Source organism: Leptomonas pyrrhocoris (assembly GCF_001293395.1).
Source record: "Leptomonas pyrrhocoris isolate H10 chromosome Unknown, whole genome shotgun sequence".
NCBI lineage: Eukaryota > Euglenozoa > Kinetoplastea > Trypanosomatida > Trypanosomatidae > Leptomonas > Leptomonas pyrrhocoris.
In genome coordinates, this window is record NW_015438378.1 from 452,713 (window position 1) to 471,186 (window position 18,474).

Consider the following 18,474-nt stretch of genomic DNA (forward strand, 5'->3'; position numbering starts at 1 on the left):
GCAAACCCAACGAAGTCACTCCTTTCTAAGTTATGTGTATCTTCCTATTCCTCTTCTTCTCAGCTCATATATATATTTAGAGTATAATTATGATGTGAGTGCCGATTGCACGACACAGTCCCGTGAAGGAGAGGAAGAAACACAGAAGAAACGCGGGTGTTCAACAACAACATCAAAGCTTTTTCCGACACACACACACACACACACACACGACGATAAATCGTCGCACGCGTATGAGTCTTCCTCCACGTAGAGGCTGGAATGCGGTGAGATGTCTTCATTCACCTTCTCTACCCGCCACGCGTGCGGTCCGACCAGAGCTTCGCATACTCGTAGCTCGTGGAGGCCAACGCCCCATCCACCACACAGGCGTTCACGCTCAACAGCAGACCGCTGTAGAAGCCTCTAAAACCCCTTGTGCGGTAGAGCCGGCGCGTGGCGGACCACAGCGTGGCACCGGGGGTCACCTGCAAGTTCGTGCGGATCACTAAGTATGGATTGAAGAGCACCGCGGTGGACGCACTCGCGGCGACAGAGGCCACGGAGTTCAAAATCATGTTGTCCTCCTTGGACGTGCACCACTCCGGCAGCCGCCAGCTGGAGCGGCGCGTGGCGGCGTCGCCGTGTTTACCGCTACTTCTATGAAGCCCCTCCTTCCCCCCTGTGCCGGCCGGTGCCGATGCAGCAGGCGGCTCACCGAGCTGCCGTAGACGCGGCCCGACGGTGCGGTAGAGTTCATCCTTCATTTGCCCGTAGAGCGTCCACCACAGTGCGGTCCACTGGCACCCCACCACGAGCGTCGTGCCGAAGCCGGCGAAGACAGTGCGAAGGCCTTGCTCGGCGTACATCCGCTCTAACGTGCGCCACGCGCTTAACCGGCGAGCCGGCGCGGCGGTCATCTGGCGAAACGCGATGATGCTGAGAGGGATGTGCACCGTGCGACAGGCGCCGTCCGCCACGTAGCCGGACACCGCGTCACGCGTCACGCTGCTTTCCACAGGCAGCTGCTCGCGACCCCACTCAAAGATGCCGAGATAGATGACTTCGCTCAATGCGCAGCCGATGGAGAGGGCGGTCATGCCCTGCGCCACGCCTCGCCATCGACCTTCATGCGCGTAAAGATGCCGCAGGACGGCCCACGTTGATTTTCGATTCGCCGCCGCGCTCGTCTGCTTGCGGGCAAGGGCGACGTTCATGGGCTGCTGCAGGGCCGTGCGCAGCGCACAGAGGCCAAAGGCGTAGGCCAAGAACTTGCACTGGTGCAAATCGGAATAGCTGCGATTCACGCTGGTGGTGTGCTCGTGCAGGGGCGGCAGTTCATCGACGTCGTGTGTAAGGAAGTCGATGGGTGACGGTGAGGCGAGGTGGGGGACGTGCTTTGGGGCGTGGGCGGTGCTGTGCGGCATCACCGCCGCCCCCGCCGCCATATTCATCGGGGCGTGGAGGGCCGGGTCGTGAAGCACCCCATCGGATTGAATTAAAGACGTCTCGACAAGCATTGCGTCAATTCTTCTGAAGGAATAGAAATACTTTAATAATTGGCTCCCCCCAGAAAAGAAAAATACAAGAAAGTGAGAGGAGCAGTAGTTGCGTGTGTGTGTTGCTGGCGTCCTTTTGAATAGGAATGAATGCGATTAATGCGCACGCAGCCTCCGCGTGCACACACACACACACACATACAGTGGGTCGTCGTAGAAGTCGATAGAAAGAAAGAAGAGATGCGTTCTTTATCCCTTCTTCGTAACTTCTTCTTTCGACGAGTTGGATGAGGGCGAACACCAAAACTGCCGGCGCGGCACTTTTGTGTTCGAAATGGGCCGGATCTACAAAAGTGGAGAGAGGGAGAAAGGAAACGGCGAGAGGGACGTGGTGTGATGGTCGCGTACATGCTTGACGTTGGCAGAGAAGATCTCCGCGAAATAATAATGCTAGTCATGATAAAAGGAATCTCTCTCCCCCTCCTCCCCGTACGATGCGTCCCCGCCCGGTGAACACGAGCAGTGCTGCTGCAACGCGAGAAGGCGATACAAGTGACAAGCCAACTCGGCCTGCATGCCCTTCCCACTCCTCTCTCTATTCCTCCATTCACCTTCACACCACCGCGGCCTTTCGTGAAAACTGGAGACAAGAATTTACCCACGAGAAAAGCCCCAAGGGAACCAAAAACACGTTGACGCCGAACTCTGTGTTCCCTTGAAACGGGAAGCGATGCATGCGAATACCAGAGCGTTGAAGGGTTGGCATTGAAAAGAAAAAAATAGCTTACTTTTACGGTTAAACAAGCTGCGCGCACACGACACACACACAGGCGCAGGCACACCACCACCACCACCATCGCCAACAACAACACAAGAGTGATAGCCGTTTAGGAGTTATAGCTAAAACAAAAACAAAAACAGTGTTTATTCGTCATTTAAACGAGTAGCCTAGCGCAGGCAGAGAGTAAGATGCGCTTTAATATATCTCTATATAAATAGATGCTTTACTGTCACACGTGGAGAGGAAGAAACCATCACACACACACACAGACAACACCGGTGAAGAGCAGGTTCATCTTTCAAAGGGATCCCTCACCTCAACCCTTCGATGACCGTCGTGACGAGCCCGTGGGGGCAATGGCCACCCTTCTCTGTTATGGTCGGCCGTGCCGTTCACTTCTTCATATTGGGCGCCGTCTTCTTCGGCGCCGCCTTCTTTGCTGCCGGCCGGGGCATCGCCTTCGGCGTCGTCTTCTTCGCCGGCTTGCGAAAGACACCCGCCGGCAGCGACTTTAGCTGCGACTGATAGAAGTCGGTTTGGAAGTCAATCCCGAGCTGCCTCAGATGCGCGTTGTTCACCTTCTCCGTCCGCGCCGCCTTAATGAGAAGTCCCACGGCATTCTTCTTATGCACGTCGTGCTGCTTCAGCGGAGCACCCTTCGTGCGATAGGCGTAGGCGAGCGCGCGACGACGCGTGACCAGCTTGCGCGACGGCATCGGCTGGCGCAGCGTCACCGCACGCGCCTGAACCGACATACCACCGAGCGCCATACCGTTGCACTCCTCCACCACGAGGGGGATGACAGACTCCTTATCGAACTCCACGTAGGCGATGCCTTTGGAGCGGTGGGTGCGCTTGCTGCGCACGCAGAAGCAGTTGAGCACCGTCGCCCCGAACTGGTTGAGGAACTTGTACAGCTGCGGCTCCTGGAACTCCGCCGGCAGGAAGCTGAGACGGACTGCCCGGTACGGCGCGGTGAGGCGTCCCCGGCCCTTCTTCTTCGTCGCCACAGCCGCGGCCTCGTCGTTGTCATCGTCGCTGGAAGAGGCGCCATCCGCCACGTCGCTAAGATTTTCTTCCTCCTCCGCTGAGGCCGTCACAACACCGTTCAGCATGTCCGCCTCGTCATTGCTGGAGTTGTCGTCATCGTCGCTGTGGACAGGGGCGGCCACCACCTCCGCGTCTTCCTCTACGAGATCGGCTGCTGCGGCGCGCTTCTTTGTCTGCTTCGCCTTCACAATCCCACTCCCGTGCATATCCGCAACCGCACGCTTCTTCGTTCCTGTAGTCTGGGCAGGCTTGGGGGCGGCCTTGCTCTGCTGCTGCTGCTGCTGCTTCCTCGATGATGCCGCTGCCGCTGCTTCCGGGGCTGCCGCGTGCTTCGCGGCGGACACGGCGGTGTCGATGTGAGTGGTTTGAATCGCGCTCGACGCCGCCTTCAGCGTGGACTCGCTGAAAGAAAGCTTCTTGCGCTTGCCGGCAGCCCCGCTGGCGGCGGCGGACGGCGACTTCTTCGCCTGCGATGGGGTGCGCTTAGGTGGCATTGTGTGGTCTGTCCTCCTACCGATAGTTCGGTTTACCTTCTAAAAGAAGAAGAACAGGAATGTAAATGACAGTCAATACAACGAAGTTGAACGAACGAAAGAGATGAAGAAGAGCGTCAATGAGGGAGAAAGAAAATCGGGAGGATCACAATACCCGGAGGTTGACAGCAAGCCGTGAGGGTGCGCTCAAGACTCTTCGAGCTTTCTTTGCTTCGAGAGAACAGCGGCGAGGGTGGAAGGGGGGGAGGGGGGGGGGGGAGGAGCTCAAAGCTGCAGTAATGCGAGTGCTTCTCGATCGGCTGATCGGCTCGTGCGCATGCCGTATCACCTACGTATGGGACGCACACCAAGACCACTCCATGCGAGCTCCACTTGGTGTGTGTGTGTGTTTGCGCAAAATACAGTAGTTTCGACGAGTGCTGTACATCAGGTAGCAACGTAGTATAAAGGAGGTACTCTTGGCGGCAACAGCTTTCATCGCCCCAATCGCCTCTATCGGCAGGTAGCTGTACATGACACGGCGCGCCAGCCTCATCGTGTCTGAGGGTGCAAATAATAATAAAGAGAAAAGTTTCTAACAGCTTTTTACATGCATCATCCGCGCTCCTCCGACAGCAGAGGAAGCCTCCTTCCGTCTTGTAGGGTCGCGCTCTACGACCCACCCACGACGGCCCACATCCAGCCCACCGCCGCCTGCAGCGTCTCGGCCGCGGTGCCAACGTCGAAGGACGCCACCGGGCCGCTGAGCAGCGCCGAGTTCAGCGTCACACCGGTGCCGCGCCCAGGCGTGGCCTCGCTCGGGTCTGCGGTGGCCGCCGCCGCTGCTTCTGCTCCACGTCCCGGCAGCGCAACCGAGAGTTCGTGCTCCAAGCAGCACACCACCTCCTGCGCTTGCTGGGCGCACCCCAGCAAACTTTCGCCGAGGGCTTCACGCAGCACTGCGGTGTCGGCGGCGGCGGCAGTATTGGTCGAGGCCCCTCCGCGCTGACGCAGACGCAGCGTTGCCGCCTGCAGCACCATCATGAAGGCGTCCCAGGACTCCAGAATGATGTTGTGCCACTGAGCGACGGCCGCCTCGTCGAACAACGCAGTGTGCGAGCGGTGGGCCTGCGCTTCCATCGCGGGAGGAGCTAACAGCGGCGGCGGCGTCGCTTCGGCTACTGCTGCTGCGGCTGTGGATGCGGACGATGGGGCTGCCATGGCTGTGGTGGACGCAAGTGTCAGTGGTCGTCGCCCCTCGACCAAGAGCGCGTGCATCCACGCGATGCGGGCCACGAAGCTCGCCTCCACCTGCCCTTCCCGTGCTACGATAGCCGCGCGAGCGCCGAGTCGACGCGCCACAGCCGCAACGCCCCTGTCGGTTGCCGTTGCTACGACCTTCCCGGTAGAGCCATTCGCGCTCTCCAGCACGCAGAGCATCGCCTTCACCAGCAGCAGCACGTCGCTGCGTAGCACCAGCGGACCGTACGGCGACAGAGCCCCGACGCGTGGGTCGACGAGGGCCACCGCTGTCGCGTCGTCGAGCGGGGCTGCACGGAGCAGCGAATGCATCTGCGCCGGCGTCGTCTCCCGCACGAGGACGTGCAGGACGGCCTCAGCGACGGCCTCCGCGTACACCGGCTTCGCTGCCTCCTCCTCTTCGTCTCGGAGCGAACTCCCGGCAACGTCGGCCTCCGCTGCTCTGTACTGCGGCGGTAGAAACGGCAGCGACTCCGCCATGGCGCACGCCATCAGCACCTTCGCCTTCTGACTTCTGTTCTCGTTCTTCTCCGCCGCTTCCGTCTCCTCCAACGGCGAGAACAGCTCTGTGCACACCACCTGCAGTCCATCACTCAGGGCACGCACCTCGTCACTGTCGGCCCACGGTGCGCCGTCGCCATCGGACAGCCCACCGGTGGAGCCGCCGAGCGAGGGGGTGCGATGCTGCGACGCGTGCCGTGGCGAGGTGGCGGGACGGCTCCTCAACAGCCCGTACTGCCGCCGCCGCTGCAGACACCACCGCAGCCAACGTGCGCGCAGTACGGCGAGCGTCGGGTACTTTGCTAACAACAATAACTGCTCCGGTTGCTGTGGTAGCGACGGTGGCGACAGGGATGCGGCTTCCGCCTCGTCGCCACCCTGGCTCTCCACAGAAGGAAAGAGGATGCGGAAGACATCGAAGAAGGATTCCCCAACCACCAACTCCGCTGTGAAGGGCGACTTCAACTCCACCCGCAGGAGGTCCACCGCGAGCGCCACCGCCGTCTCCGCCAGGGCCGCCTCACGCGGATCGAGCAGGAGGGCGCGACCGCCATGCTGTTGATAGAGCTGGCGAAGGGAATCAATGCAGCGCTGATGCGCCATGCGCGCCACACAGCTGCCAAAGACGTCCTCCTCCACTGCGGCGGTTGCGGTGGAGGCGGCGTACACCCCGCGTATGCGCTGTGATGTGCGCCGTGGATTGCCGTCCGATGCAGCGGACTGCCCGCCGCTGGCATTCGCATTCGCGTTCACCGCAGCGGCCGACGGCGGCGGCGGCGAGGGGGAGGCGGATATGTGCAAGACGGTGGCTCCTGAGTGATACGGCAGGAGCGTCTCCACGAGTGCACGCAGCAGCGTCGCTAAACTTACCTCCGACTGCGTTGACGGGGGAGTTGATACGCTGTCCTTGTCCGCGGCGTTGTCGTCACGGCTCTCCGCTTCGCCTCCTGCGACGGCGGCATCGCGCACGACGTCTTCGATGGAGCTCCACAGCGACTCCAACACGCCGGCCGCAACGCCCCGGTTCGGCGGCAGCACCGCCATGATCAACCTCGCGTAGTCGCTCGCCACGCACCACTGCACCTGCCGCACCGCATTCGCAAAGGCATCGGAGGCGACGAAGTACGCGTGGAAGCACCGTATGGCGTAGTGGCAGTCGGCGCCGCTGATGTGGGCGAGCAGCGACGAGCAGAGCTGCAGCGCGTTGCGCACAAAGAGAACGCCACTGCGGAGTTCACCGGCGGCGCCATCGTAGACGGCGGTGCGACCCACCGCCGCAAGCAACTCATCCACCACGACGTCGAGACCGTGCGCCGCGCAGTGCTCCACCACCTCTGCCAACTCATGCACATGCGAGAGCAGCGACTGCCACACGCGTTGCCGCAGGACGGCTTGACTCTCCTTGACCGCCTCCTCGCCCGCCCCGCTGTACACGAAGTCTACCTCGAACACGCCCTCCGGAGCGGACAGCCACACGAGCGTCGCAGTCAGCGGGGAGGGGGCGTCGACAGCCTTGCTCTGGTTGTTGGTGATGATGAACGCCTCCAGCGCCTCCGCGGGGAGGGCGTCGCGCACCTTCGCCCAGAACCACACCGCGGCGAGCGACGTGTCCGGCGGGTGCCCTTGCCCCCCAGCCCTTCCTGTCGACGTGGCAGCCGCGGAGTCGGCGTTGGCCACGCCCGCGGCCGCGGAGGAGGAGGAGGAGGTGGAGGGCAGCACCGTCGACACCTGCCCCGCCGGCCGTACCGAAATGTTTAAGGCCGGCTTGCCGGAAGCCACGGCGTCCGCCGAGAAGGTCGCCTGCGTCGGCGGGGGTGAGACGATGGAGGGCAGCGTGGTGGCGACGGCGGTGACGGTGCGTGCGGCGGACGACGACGCTCCTGCTGCTGGCCTGTTGCTGCTGTTGAGATACGCCTCACTCACCCCAGCGGCACCGAAGGTAAGCGACGCATCCCCCTTCTTCATTGCATTGAACGGGGAGGTCGAGGAGGTGGAGGGGAGAGGAGCGGCGGAGAAGGACGACATGCCGGTCATGGAGGCATTTGCTGCTGCTGCCTGCCGTGCCCGGACCGCGGCGTTGGCTGCGGTGGACGGCGTGAAGGCTGGGATGTCTTTTCTCGGCACCTCCGTGAGCGGCTCCGGCAGCGGCAGCGGCACTTCCTCCACCGTCTTGCCCGTGAACACGGTGTACAGCTGCTTTAGAAAGGCCTCCGCGCAGCCGTCGCTGCCCTTCATCATCCCCTCCACCATCGCCGTGCTGACCGCAATGCCGTTCTTGCGCATCACCTTCTGGAGGACGTACCAGTCGCTCTGCTTGCTCGCCGTGCTCACGCCATTCGCGAAGCTGTGCAGCGGCACCTGTGACCAGTAGTTGGCACAGATCTGTGCAATGATGTAGCCGTTGGCCAGGTCACGCCGTGGATTCCTTACGGGGCTGCTGAGTGGGAGAGACTGCAGCCACATCAGGACCTCCCGCGGCAGTGCGCCAGTCGTCGTAGGCGAGGCGTGCGGCGGCCCGTCTGGCGTGCCGGCAGGCGACGGTGCTCGTGCGAGAGGAGGGACGCGACTCGCCATTGAAGGTGTGTGTGCGTGTGTGTGTTTGATGGTGGTGAAGAGAGTGTGATTCTTCAGGAATTCCCTGTGGCCGTGAGCGGAAGAGTTGAAGGAGGTGTGTGTGTGGGTGGGGGGTAGGGGGGGGGGGGGGGGGGGGGGGGGGGGGGGGGGGGGGGGGGAGCGGAGACGGAGGTGGTCGATGAAGCAGTGAGAAACGAAGGTGAGAACGGCTGCACGCGTAAGTTCCATCGTGACGTGACGTGCGTCATCAAACATTAATGACTCTTATTCTGCTGTTTTGTGCCTCCACGTGCGTGGAAAGCTGAAAACGCCGTTTCGCCGTGCGCTATGCTGATGTGCTCTCGTAGGTTGAATCATCTGTCATCAAAAGAGCAGCAACAAGATAAATGCCAGGCGCAACAAGCGAGGGGGATGAGAAGAAAAACAATGAGAGGCCTCGTTTGTCCTCTCGCGCCTACTCCAACTATACGAGGCGCGCCGTGGCGAGGAGGGCGACCTCGCAACCGCCGCTGTCTCTCTACCCTTAACCATTCGGGTCAGTGCCCCAGGAGGATGTAGCGGATCGTGTGCCACGCGTTACGCGGCGCCGCGACGGCAAACGCACGCAGCCGACGGCCATAGTAAAAGGCCCACAGGCGCACCACATGCGTCGACGCAGGGCCCACTTTAGGACCGCGACAGGCGGTGCGGCTTCTTTCTGTGCTTTCAAAGTACTCCGCCGTGAAGCCGTGCGTGCCGTCCGCCGTCGCTGCATCGCTCCTCCTTCGCTCTTCTCTGCGCTGGCGGTCGTGCTCGAGCTGCCGCGCAAACCGAACGAAGTCGTGAAAGGAAACATTCGGCTCGCTCATCATCGACTCCATCGACGCCGTCGCTGTCGTGGTGGTGGCGCGTTGCCACGGCAGTGTGAAACCGCGAAGACTGATGGAGGAGCCGGGAGCACGAAAGCTGGCTGCCGCCTCCGCCCACTCCACCTCCTCCGCACGACTCGAAGATCGCTCACCGCTTTTCTGCTGCGGACCTGCACCGGCGCCGGCGTTCCTCTGATAGTGCACGCCGTGCTCCAACAGCTTCTTGAGGCACGTGTAGGCCTGCGTGAGCCGCACCATTCGCTCTGTCGCCGCCTCCGCGTCGTCTGCGTGGAGATCGGGGTGGTGCTCCTTCGTGAGTTGGATGAAGCGCTTCTTGAGATCGCGGTTGTTAGTCGGCGGGGTCTGAAAGCCGAGGGTGCGGCAGGCAACGCCGATGGGCATGCACCGCCGCAGCAGACACCGTCGCAGCATCGTCACGGGTGTCTGTGCACAAGAGGAACTAAAAAAACCCACCAAGAAACCAAGAGGAGCGCCCCACTCGATGCAGTCAACAAGAGATATAGAGGAGGGGGGGGGGGGATAAACACAGCCGCTTTCGATGTATTTTCCTCTTGATCTTTATCCTTGTGCGGTGTGTCTCAAAAGCGCATGTGATTGCTACGCCCCACACACCGTCACCACCGCCACAACAACTAAAATACTGGAACTGCGCTATGCAGGCGAAGGCGGCACACGCTGGCCACCGATGCCGTCGATGAGGGGAAGAGCGCAGACGGAGAGAGCGTGAAGAAAGTAGGAAAAAAGAGGAAGAAGCTGCGTTAACGATGGCACGCTTCTCCAAACGCGCCTCAGAGTTTTTTCATTTTCCTCCTCTCAGCTCTTACGCGAGTTCACAGTGCAATTGACTTCTCGGTTACGTTGATCAGTGCGTCCCCAATCACGACAAGGAGTGACTGGACTTATAAAGATACAATGCCCGTTGTTGCTGCGTTTAAGTACCACGCCTCCGCGGCAGGAGGTATTACCCCGAGAAAAAAACAAATCGCAGGCAGATGAGAAGAAGCACACCTCGATCTTTACAGCGTCAGACATAATCAGAGACGTATCGCATGTCACCGCCGATGCGTTATTCCCTTCTCACACATCCACAACACTTTTTGGCCCCTCTTTTCTTTTCAAGCTGGAGTTTCACACAAGCGCCACGAGCACGTCTACGCCAAACAGCTGCGCAAACACGTGCACCGCCTCGTCAATATGGTTTACCCAGCTATCCACCTTCGCGGCGCGACTCCCCGCACCAGCAGCCGCAGCAGCAGCACCACCGTTTCCCTCTTCACCGTCCAACCGATCCATCTCCCCGCCGCCGTTGTGTTGCTGCTGTGCAGCGAGGGCATCGTCGTCGTCGTCCGCCTGCGCCTGCTCGCCCTCTTCTGCGTTTGCGTCTACGGCGAGCGCCCACCCACTACGCTGGAGGACCATTTCTAGCACTCGCTGCAGCACCCGCGCGGCCCTCGATGGGTCCTCCGCGACGATGTGCAGGACGCCCACCGGCTTCGTTCCACCGCTTCCTCCACAGCTGCCCACGACGGAGCCACCGTACCGCACACGCAGCTGCTGATAGTAATCCAAGACGTACTCGAAGGTGGTCATGTCTGTCGTCGCGATGAGGTCATAATAGGGAGGAGTCACCGATGTTGCAGGTCGCTGAGCCTGCGCTGCGGCAGCGGCGATCGTGTGGCGCAGCGACCGCTCCGCCGCCGCAAACGGGGTGGAGAAGTACGCGTAGGGCTCGATGGGCACGTGCCCGCCATCTGCGAGCGGTGCATAGGGCAGGGCGTACGCCTCGTCGCTGTCCACACCCACCGCACCCATCAGCACAGCCCCCGCCGCCTGCAGCACCTTCGTGTCCTCGCTCTCCGTAGCGTCGGCCGAGTTTGGATTGGCGAGAGCCGCGGCGCCCCCTATCGCAACCGTTGCGGAAGCACTCCCTGATGAGGCGGATGCCCCGTGCTGCTGCTGCTGCTGCTGCAGCTGTGCCAGACGCACCGCGGCAGGCGTGGTGCTCGCGCTCACCGCGACCACATCAGCGAGATGGCCGCAGCGGAGTGTCATGTGAGCGAAGAGGAGCACCGCACTGCTCTCGGAGGTGTCTGCAGAGGCAGAGGTGGAGGCGGCAGAGGCGCTGGTGGAGACTGCATTGCCGTCTACAACGTGTAAGTGAAACTTCATCATTTGTGATATGTCAGGGTTCGAGTGAAATGCGCTGAAGGAGGAGTACTCCTCCTAAATAAATGAGACTGCCGGATGATGTAACAAAAGGGTGTAGAGGAAATAATAATAATAATAATAACCAAAGAAGATGCTCGTGGCTTCGAGCGCTCTTCACCCACATCTTTCATTGCAGTGGATGTTGACGTTTCCATGTAGCGTCAGTCGACTGCTTCATCCCGTGCTTTCTCACAGTGCGAACACGTTGCCGGGTTTTTGTTTTTCACCTTTCTTTCTAGGGATTTTATTGTCGCAGTTGGAGGTGCGTCTCTCTCGGTGTCTTCACCATTCTCGACGAGGTGATGCGCCGCAGCGTTCACGTCCTCTATGACGAACAGCCGCGACGGCATGCACACGGCGGAGGTCAGCGGGAGAGAAAAAGTCAACAACAGCGACAACGAAGGCAGAGCGTCCATGCGGTCGCAAGAAGTGGCTCAGAAACGCAATGAAATGTGGCGTACGGCCTCGAAATAAAGAAGAAGTTTTAAAAAGGGAGGTCTTCACGTCAGCGTTGGCGGCGCTTCGTTGACCAGATGCACTTCCAACGCTGTCTTCTGCTCCTGCAGAGCCGCAACTTCGGCCTTTTCGTGGCGAAGTCTCTCCTGAAGGCTCGCACTTTCGCGCTGAAGATCCGCCACCTCTTCTTCGTGGGCCCTCAGCTGCTCCTTCAGCAACGGCAGCTCGCGCTGCAAAGCAGCAAGACGCTCCTCGGGTTGGTACAAGGCACTGGCGCTCGCCTCCGCTGCCTGGAGAGGTGAGGAAAAGGAGGACAAACCCACATAATGCGTGTGCCGCAGCCGGCGATGCGCCATCATCTCCACAAGAGCCTCACGGTCCTCCTCACAGGCAAGCTGCCGAGCACGCAGATCAGCGCACTGCTGCTCCACCGCCGCTACAGCCTGAGATAGCTGATGCACCTCCGCTGTGGCTTCCTCCTGGCGTCGCTGCGCATGACGGTGCTGCGTCTGTGCGTCCTGCAGCGCCGCCTCCACCGCCGTGTGCTCACACAGCACCACATCGTAGGCTGCTTGTGCCTCTTTGCAGCCGGCATCGCTGGCGGCGCACTCCTGTCGCACCACGGCATTGCGCTGCGCTGCCGCTTCCTGCAACCGTGTCAGCCCGCGCAGCGCTTCGTGCGTTGCGTGTCGACAAGTTGCCGTTGCGCGTTGAAGGGCAATGGCGTGTGCGCGTGCCGCCCTTCGTGCCATCTTGTCCTCCACCTCCTTTTGCAGCTGCTCCTCCACGTCCGTGAGGCGCGCCACTTCAGTTTGTAGAGCCTGCAGGCGTCTTGTCTGGGTTTCTACCGCCTCTGCGCGTTGTCGCAGCAGCGCTTCAGCGCCTTTTCTTTTCGCGGCCGCGTCTTCCTGCTGGCGTGCGTAGGTGTCCACGATTTGCTGTGCGAGCTGCCTAATGCGTGGCACCAACTTCGTCAGCTCCGCACCCTCCTCGCGCTCCTCTGCGTCCTTTCCGCCTTCACCGATCGCCACTACGGAAGAACTTGACGTCCCTTCTCCACCGTTGTGTTCCTGACGACGCTGAAGCTGCGCGAGCCGATCCGCCACCTCGCGCAGAGCGTCGCGTACAATGTCCTCCCCTTCCACGATGGCCTGCACCGTCGACATGAGCTTCTCGATGTAGCGCTCCCGCTGCGCCGCCGCTGACGGGTCGTGCCTGCGCGCCAGCCGATCTCGACCCCGCTGCAGCAGTGACCAGTGCTGCTCAAAGGCACGGGCATTATCTGCCTCCACCGCGGCGAGCTGGGCGAGCCGTGTGCGGAGTTCGCGAACGGACTGCTGCGTGTGGAGAGGCGCTGGGGTGAGGAAAGATGACACGGTAGGGCGCGCAGAGGGAGATAACCGCGTGGCCGAGGCATTCAAGTGTGGAGGACGGTGGCTCGAGATCGAGAGAGGTCTGCCGCGAACAGGCGTGACGACAGCGGTGGAACGGGAGTGCATGAGGGACGGCAGTCGGCGCTGCTCCCGCTGCTGCTGCAGCACGTGCCGCCCCAAACGAAGCAGACTAGAGACGTCCTCGCTGAGGGGAAGCGTCGAAGCGTCCGAGGAGCGCGAGGGCATCCAGCTGACACTGCTCAACGAACAAATGACATGCGGAAAACAAAGTAAAGCAAAGGGAGCAGGAGAAGGTGGAACGTGACTAAAGGGAAAAAAAATATATACCTCAGTAGTAGAGAACGCTTCGCGAATGCACACGACAGCAGTCCCTTTTTGGGGGAGGTTCTACTTGATGAGAGATCCGTACCAAAAACGGCCGAGCCATCTAAGCAGCAAGACATCTCCTTCCTTACTTCATCTTCCGCTGATGTAGCACGTGCGCAGACGTTCGGCCACACCATCGATCATCTTCACCCCGCCCTCCTTCCCCTTCACAGAAAACAGCATGCGCAACTCGGTGAGCGCAACGTGGCTGAGGTGCGGCGGTGCGGGATCACTCTTCACCAGAACACAACGGCGCGTATTTCATCTCCTTTCGCTGGTTGCATGCATTGGTTTGCTGAGGGGTAACACGTTGAGATAACGTAAGACAGGAGTGACGTGAAACGACAACAACAACAAGAAAACCACCTGCCAATTTAAACACATACACACACACACACACACACAGGGAGTCAAAAAAAAAACAGCGGAGCGCAACCGCGTGGAGGTCAGCACGTGCCCACCCACCCACATACATCGATGCGGTGACGCAAAGAGTGAACGTAAGCCGTCGAGTTCGCATCGAAGTCCTCAGCTCAGAAAGCTGTTAGTATACATGCAAATCACGCATAACACCAAATAATGATAATAATAGGAAAGAAAAGAAACGCTATACCCTTCTCACCTGCGCTGCGCAGCGCCTGCCCAGCCTGCGGCAACGCTGTCGCTTCCAACGTCGTGCCGCCCCCCTCCCTCCCTCCCTTCTCTCTCTTCTACAGTTGCTACGTCACTTGGGCGTGAATTCAAAAGAAAGAAACACGCGCTTTTCGCCGGCGGCAACCGTCGCGGCCTCCTCGGCGGTCTTCTTCACGGGACAGAAAACACGCCTCCATCAAAGCTAAGAACCAACAACAAAAAAGAAAGCCAGATGTGCAACGGCGTGGGGAAAGACGGCGGTGGGCCGAGCGCACCGACCCGCAAACGCGCGGCTTCTGAGTCGCCTCTCCTGCGTGGGAGCCAACGGCGCTACACAGCAACACGGGGAGAATGACGGAGGACCAAAGCATTAACTCCACACGCAACCCTCCCCTATCCTCCCTGAAAGAAAAAGGGGCAAAACTCCCCTGAAGAAATACAAAAAAAAAAATAGTTTTCACATCAGCAGCGTGCCCCAGCCAGCACGTTGCGTGTCCGTGCGGTTCACTCGCGCCAAAGCAGCAAGGGCGACAGGAACAGCACACGTGAAGATCCCACCGCTCCACCCTTCACCCCGCTGTGCGAGAGAGGGTGAGCCGAATGAGACGGAAGGAAGATGAGCGCACATCGCGTCCACAAATCATTGTCAACAAGCACACACACGCGCAACGAGAAGGCCCCAAGCCCGGCACAGAAACACGTCGATCTACTCGCACCCTCGCGGGTTGGCCAAAACCGCCTTCCACGCGCACTGTTACTTGCGCTCCTTGATCGCCTCCTCCAGCAGCGACACCAGCTGCTCCTCCTTGTAGGTGGTACGCAGCTGCGTGAGAAGCTTGTTCAGCACATCCATCCGGTTGTTCACCACATCCAGCACCTTCCGCACAAACGCGAAGAGGAAGCGGTGGGAGCAGTCCAGCGTCTTCCACTGCAGGTACACCTCCACCAACAGCGAGTCTGCCGGGCGTGCGGTGAAGATCTTGCGAAGGATCTCCTTGTACTGCGTGCACAGGTAGTTCACGTCGTAGCGGACAAATGTAAAAAAGGCGGAGGCGGCGAGCACGGGTGACTGCTTCTGCATGTCGCTCAGCTTCGGGTTCGAGTGCAGCTCATTTGCGTCGTAAGACTGGCACAGCTCCACAAAGTAGGCCACTTCGGGGTCCTCGACGCCGACCAGCTCTAAGATAAGTGGGGCCTGGGGGTCGATGTTCGAGCGATCTGTGAACAGCGGCGGTGTGTATCGCAGCACCGCCTGCAGCACGCGGAAGCGATCCTGCGGCTTCAAGTCCTTCAGCTGCTCCGGCTTCGATTCGGCCTCGACGTGGCGCACCATCGTCGCGATGACCTTCATGTCTACATGGCTCTCCACGAGCATGTTTAGCACCCTCGTGTGCAGCGAGTACGGAAACACGCTGTGGCCGTGCTTGATGAGGGAGGCCCAATGCACAAAGTACTTGGGGATGTCCGCGAACAGCTCCTCATCGGCAGACTTCTGCACGTGCTGCAGCAGCGCCTCCTGCGCCTGCTCCACCGTCATCGCGTTCTTCTTCATGAGTGTCTCGAAGAGCTCGCCGAGCCGCGTGCGCTCCGCCGTGTACTTGTACGTGTTGATGTAGCGGCCCAGCCACTTCGTACAGTAGGCCACCACCGACTCTGGCGGGATGGACCCCATCAGCAGCACGATCTCATCGACGGAGCTGCTGACGAAGAAGTCATCCATCACCTTTGAGAACTCCTCGTAGTCCGGGATTTTCGGCTGCGCCTCCGGGATTGGCATCGGAATGGGCACGATGGGCGACGCGTTCGTGCTGCGGCCGTTGGCGCCGCGGTGGCTGCTGTTGCTCGCCGGCTCGGGGCTGCCATCGGCACCGCGTGGCGCTGTCGGCCCGTGCAGCGGCACCCAGTTGTTGTTCATCATCTCCATGAAGTTGAGGAGCAGAAACTGGATGCGTTTCTGTGGGTGGGTGCGGCTGAGGTCGGTGATCGTCTCGATGTAACGGGGCAGCGGGTCTTCGTAGAAGGCCTTGTCCAGGTGAGGGCCGCACACCTGCAGCAGTTCCATGAAGTGGATTAAGTTGTAGTCGGTCGGCACATGCCGGCGCTGGCCCCCGCCGTAGAGCAGGGAGTCGAGGACGGCACGGACCACCCTCGGGTGCACGAGCCCATTGGTGAACATCAGACCAAGGAAGTGGATGTTGGCCTTTTGCTTGCCCGAGAACTGAAGACGCTCGAACTCCGCCTCCTCGGGCGTCAGCTGGGCTGAGTTGGCCTCCATCTCGGCCTGCTTCACGTTCGAGTTCATGAAAGTGCTTTGGCACTGCCGGAGCACTTCCTTGCGGATCGTACGACCGGCCTGCTCCTTCTCACCAATCGTGGAGATCAAGTGCGCGATGAGCTGGACGTACAGGTCGGTGAAGCAGCTATCCTCCGGCTTTGTGGACTTGTTGAAGAACACCTTAATCACCTCGTTGATCTCGTCATCGGTGGACTGGCGGATCGGTAGTTCAATGAGCTCCTGCTTCATCTTATCGAGGTTTGACACCGTCACCTTGCCCAATATGCCGAGCACCTCATTTTGGATCTTTCGGTCAACCATCACCTTCGAGATCATAGCCGCGTTTTGTTCCCGGAAGAGGTTGTCCCGCAGGGAGTTGTTCTCCATGTCGTCCATGTTCTCCGGCATCTCGCGCCACATCGCACGCGCGTACTCCATCACGGCAACCGGCACCATCGCGACGCAGCGGCGCAGCTTAATGAAGTCCTCCACGTTGTAGATGTGGTCCTCCGGGTACGGCACATCCACCGGCGCCACGTCCTTGCTGCTGTTCTTCTTCTCCTCCTTCTCCTCTGGCGGCGGCGGTGCGGGGCTGGCGGGCTGGCGTGGGAGAGGAGCTCGAGGAAGGCCGCTGTGGTGGTGGGGGAGGACGCCACCGGCGGGCGGCGACGCCGTAGGCCGCTCCGTCGCGGTGCGGAAAGACGGCATGCCGCGTGCCGGTGGGGCGAGCGGCGCGGAGGTGGTCCGGCCTGGGTAAAAGCTCCGACTCACCATGACTGACTTTGCGTGGGCGTGGGTGTGTTTGTGTGGGAGGCTACACGGACAAGAATCCCCTTAAATGTCTTCGCTTCGCTGGTTTGCTCCCTCCTCACGGCCACTGCACGAGCATACAACGCACGCACGGCACACGTCGTGGACAGCTGCTCGTATTTTTCCTTTTGGTGGTGGTTGTGGATGGGGGGAGGGAGAGGGGGAGTGAATGGGATTGCCGGAGGCGAGGGAGCGCCACGTAGCACAGACAGCCCAACACGCGTACGCACACAGGAGAGGAAGAGATACAACTATCGACAAACGCTGGAAAACAAACAAAGCAAAACGCACGACTCGCTCAGCAAGAAACTGAAAAGAGAAAGACAGAGGGCAATTGAAAACCGCAGCCACAGCACGACGCAGCAGTTCACAGACCCAACGACAAGGCTTATATATATATATATTTATATAGAAAGACAGGTGCTCGGAGGAACGGAAATATGAGCTCGCGTATCGGGCGAAACGCACACCGACACACACCGACAGAGAGAGAGAAAGAAAGAAACAAGGCGGATGAAAGAAAAGGCTGGGCACTCCTCGGCGCTGCTCTTCTACCCAAACAACCACCACAGCCGCCAGCTCAGCGAAAACAGTGGCACACGCACACGCACACACACGCAGTGTTGTGTGAGGAAATAAAAAAAACCTACGAAGAGAGGAAGTGCGCGGCGACCGAAACTCTGGTTTTATTGAGCTGTGATTTCGACCTCAGCTGACGTCAATCGTAAGAACTGTGCCAAATATATATATATCTACACGTAGGAGGTGGACAGCGAGGGGAAGAGAGGGCGACACTCGAGCGACAACGTCCGCCTCGAGCCAATAAGAAATGCGCGGCCAGCTGTATTGCTCAACAATGGTACACCGTCGGCACTACCGTAATAGTGAACACGGAAGCTAAACAAAACAAAGAAGCTGAGACAAAAACTAAATGCAAAACAAAAGAGGCGAGAGCTGTTGTGCGAGTAAGTCGGCCGTAATCGTTAGGAAACGGAGTTATCAACAATCATCATGATCATCGTAAAAAAGCTCAAGATAAACAAAGAAGAGAGGAAGAGGGAGAGGAAAGGCAGAGTAACAAACCAACGTGAAGTTGCACATGGCAAGCGCAGAGCTCTTCTCGTAGAGGAGCGCCGAGGACGGAACAGCACGCTCGATGCGATGCGTCGTATAGGAGGCGATGCATAACAACAGCAATAACGCCACAGAGGTGCAACACGGCTCAGGCGGAGCACCCTGCCCCAAACTTGCCTAGCAGGAAAATGCAAGCGTCTGTTATTCCGCTTTTGGTGGTCCTTTGCTCGGTTGAAGTGACGGCGCCGTCACAAAGCCACTCTTCAAGTTGC

The 18,474-nt window shown here is 59.9% G+C and overlaps 7 protein-coding genes across 10 annotated transcripts; all 7 read right to left on the bottom strand.

Annotated features, from left to right (window-relative positions):
* Nucleotides 1-290: 290 nt before the first annotated feature.
* ABB37_08183 (putative mitochondrial carrier protein) lies at nucleotides 291-1,499 on the bottom strand (the record flags this gene model as incomplete). The annotated part of the gene is made up of 1 exon (XM_015807090.1): nucleotides 291-1,499. The coding sequence occupies one exon, from the start codon at nucleotides 1,497-1,499 to the stop codon at nucleotides 291-293; it is 1,209 nt and encodes a 402-aa protein (XP_015654485.1).
* Nucleotides 1,500-2,651: 1,152 nt separating this feature from the next.
* On the bottom strand, nucleotides 2,652-3,843 carry ABB37_08184 (RNA-binding protein-like protein; the record flags this gene model as incomplete). 2 transcript variants are annotated; one of them, XM_015807092.1, is made up of 1 exon in its annotated part: nucleotides 2,652-3,843. In XM_015807092.1, exon 1 carries the CDS (start codon nucleotides 3,801-3,803, stop codon nucleotides 2,652-2,654), a length of 1,152 nt encoding a protein of 383 aa, XP_015654487.1. In that variant the 5' UTR covers nucleotides 3,804-3,843. The 2 variants fall into 2 exon arrangements, with proteins under 2 accessions (XP_015654487.1, XP_015654486.1); XM_015807091.1 differs by having other exon boundaries at nucleotides 2,652-3,840.
* Nucleotides 3,844-4,454: 611 nt separating this feature from the next.
* On the bottom strand, nucleotides 4,455-8,182 carry ABB37_08185 (hypothetical protein; the record flags this gene model as incomplete). Its single annotated transcript, XM_015807093.1, has 1 exon — nucleotides 4,455-8,182. The coding sequence occupies exon 1, from the start codon at nucleotides 8,115-8,117 to the stop codon at nucleotides 4,455-4,457; it is 3,663 nt and encodes a 1,220-aa protein (XP_015654488.1). The 5' UTR covers nucleotides 8,118-8,182.
* A 471-nt stretch (nucleotides 8,183-8,653) lies between these two features.
* ABB37_08186 (putative mitochondrial chaperone protein DNAj) lies at nucleotides 8,654-9,662 on the bottom strand (the record flags this gene model as incomplete). The annotated part of the gene is made up of 1 exon (XM_015807094.1): nucleotides 8,654-9,662. The coding sequence occupies exon 1, from the start codon at nucleotides 9,395-9,397 to the stop codon at nucleotides 8,654-8,656; it is 744 nt and encodes a 247-aa protein (XP_015654489.1). The 5' UTR covers nucleotides 9,398-9,662.
* Nucleotides 9,663-10,114: 452 nt separating this feature from the next.
* Nucleotides 10,115-11,224, bottom strand: ABB37_08187 (hypothetical protein; the record flags this gene model as incomplete). Its single annotated transcript, XM_015807095.1, has 1 exon — nucleotides 10,115-11,224. Exon 1 carries the CDS (start codon nucleotides 11,156-11,158, stop codon nucleotides 10,115-10,117), a length of 1,044 nt encoding a protein of 347 aa, XP_015654490.1. The 5' UTR covers nucleotides 11,159-11,224.
* A 470-nt stretch (nucleotides 11,225-11,694) lies between these two features.
* ABB37_08188 (hypothetical protein) lies at nucleotides 11,695-13,283 on the bottom strand (the record flags this gene model as incomplete). Of its 2 annotated transcripts, none has more annotated exons than XM_015807097.1 (1): nucleotides 11,695-13,283. In XM_015807097.1, the coding sequence occupies exon 1, from the start codon at nucleotides 13,267-13,269 to the stop codon at nucleotides 11,695-11,697; it is 1,575 nt and encodes a 524-aa protein (XP_015654492.1). In that variant the 5' UTR covers nucleotides 13,270-13,283. The 2 variants fall into 2 exon arrangements, with proteins under 2 accessions (XP_015654492.1, XP_015654491.1); XM_015807096.1 differs by having other exon boundaries at nucleotides 11,695-13,280.
* A 1,514-nt stretch (nucleotides 13,284-14,797) lies between these two features.
* Nucleotides 14,798-18,103, bottom strand: ABB37_08189 (putative eukaryotic translation initiation factor 4 gamma; the record flags this gene model as incomplete). 2 transcript variants are annotated; one of them, XM_015807099.1, is made up of 1 exon in its annotated part: nucleotides 14,798-18,103. In XM_015807099.1, exon 1 carries the CDS (start codon nucleotides 17,090-17,092, stop codon nucleotides 14,798-14,800), a length of 2,295 nt encoding a protein of 764 aa, XP_015654494.1. In that variant the 5' UTR covers nucleotides 17,093-18,103. The 2 variants fall into 2 exon arrangements, with proteins under 2 accessions (XP_015654494.1, XP_015654493.1); XM_015807098.1 differs by having other exon boundaries at nucleotides 14,798-18,083.
* Between the last annotated feature and the right edge of the window lie 371 nt (nucleotides 18,104-18,474).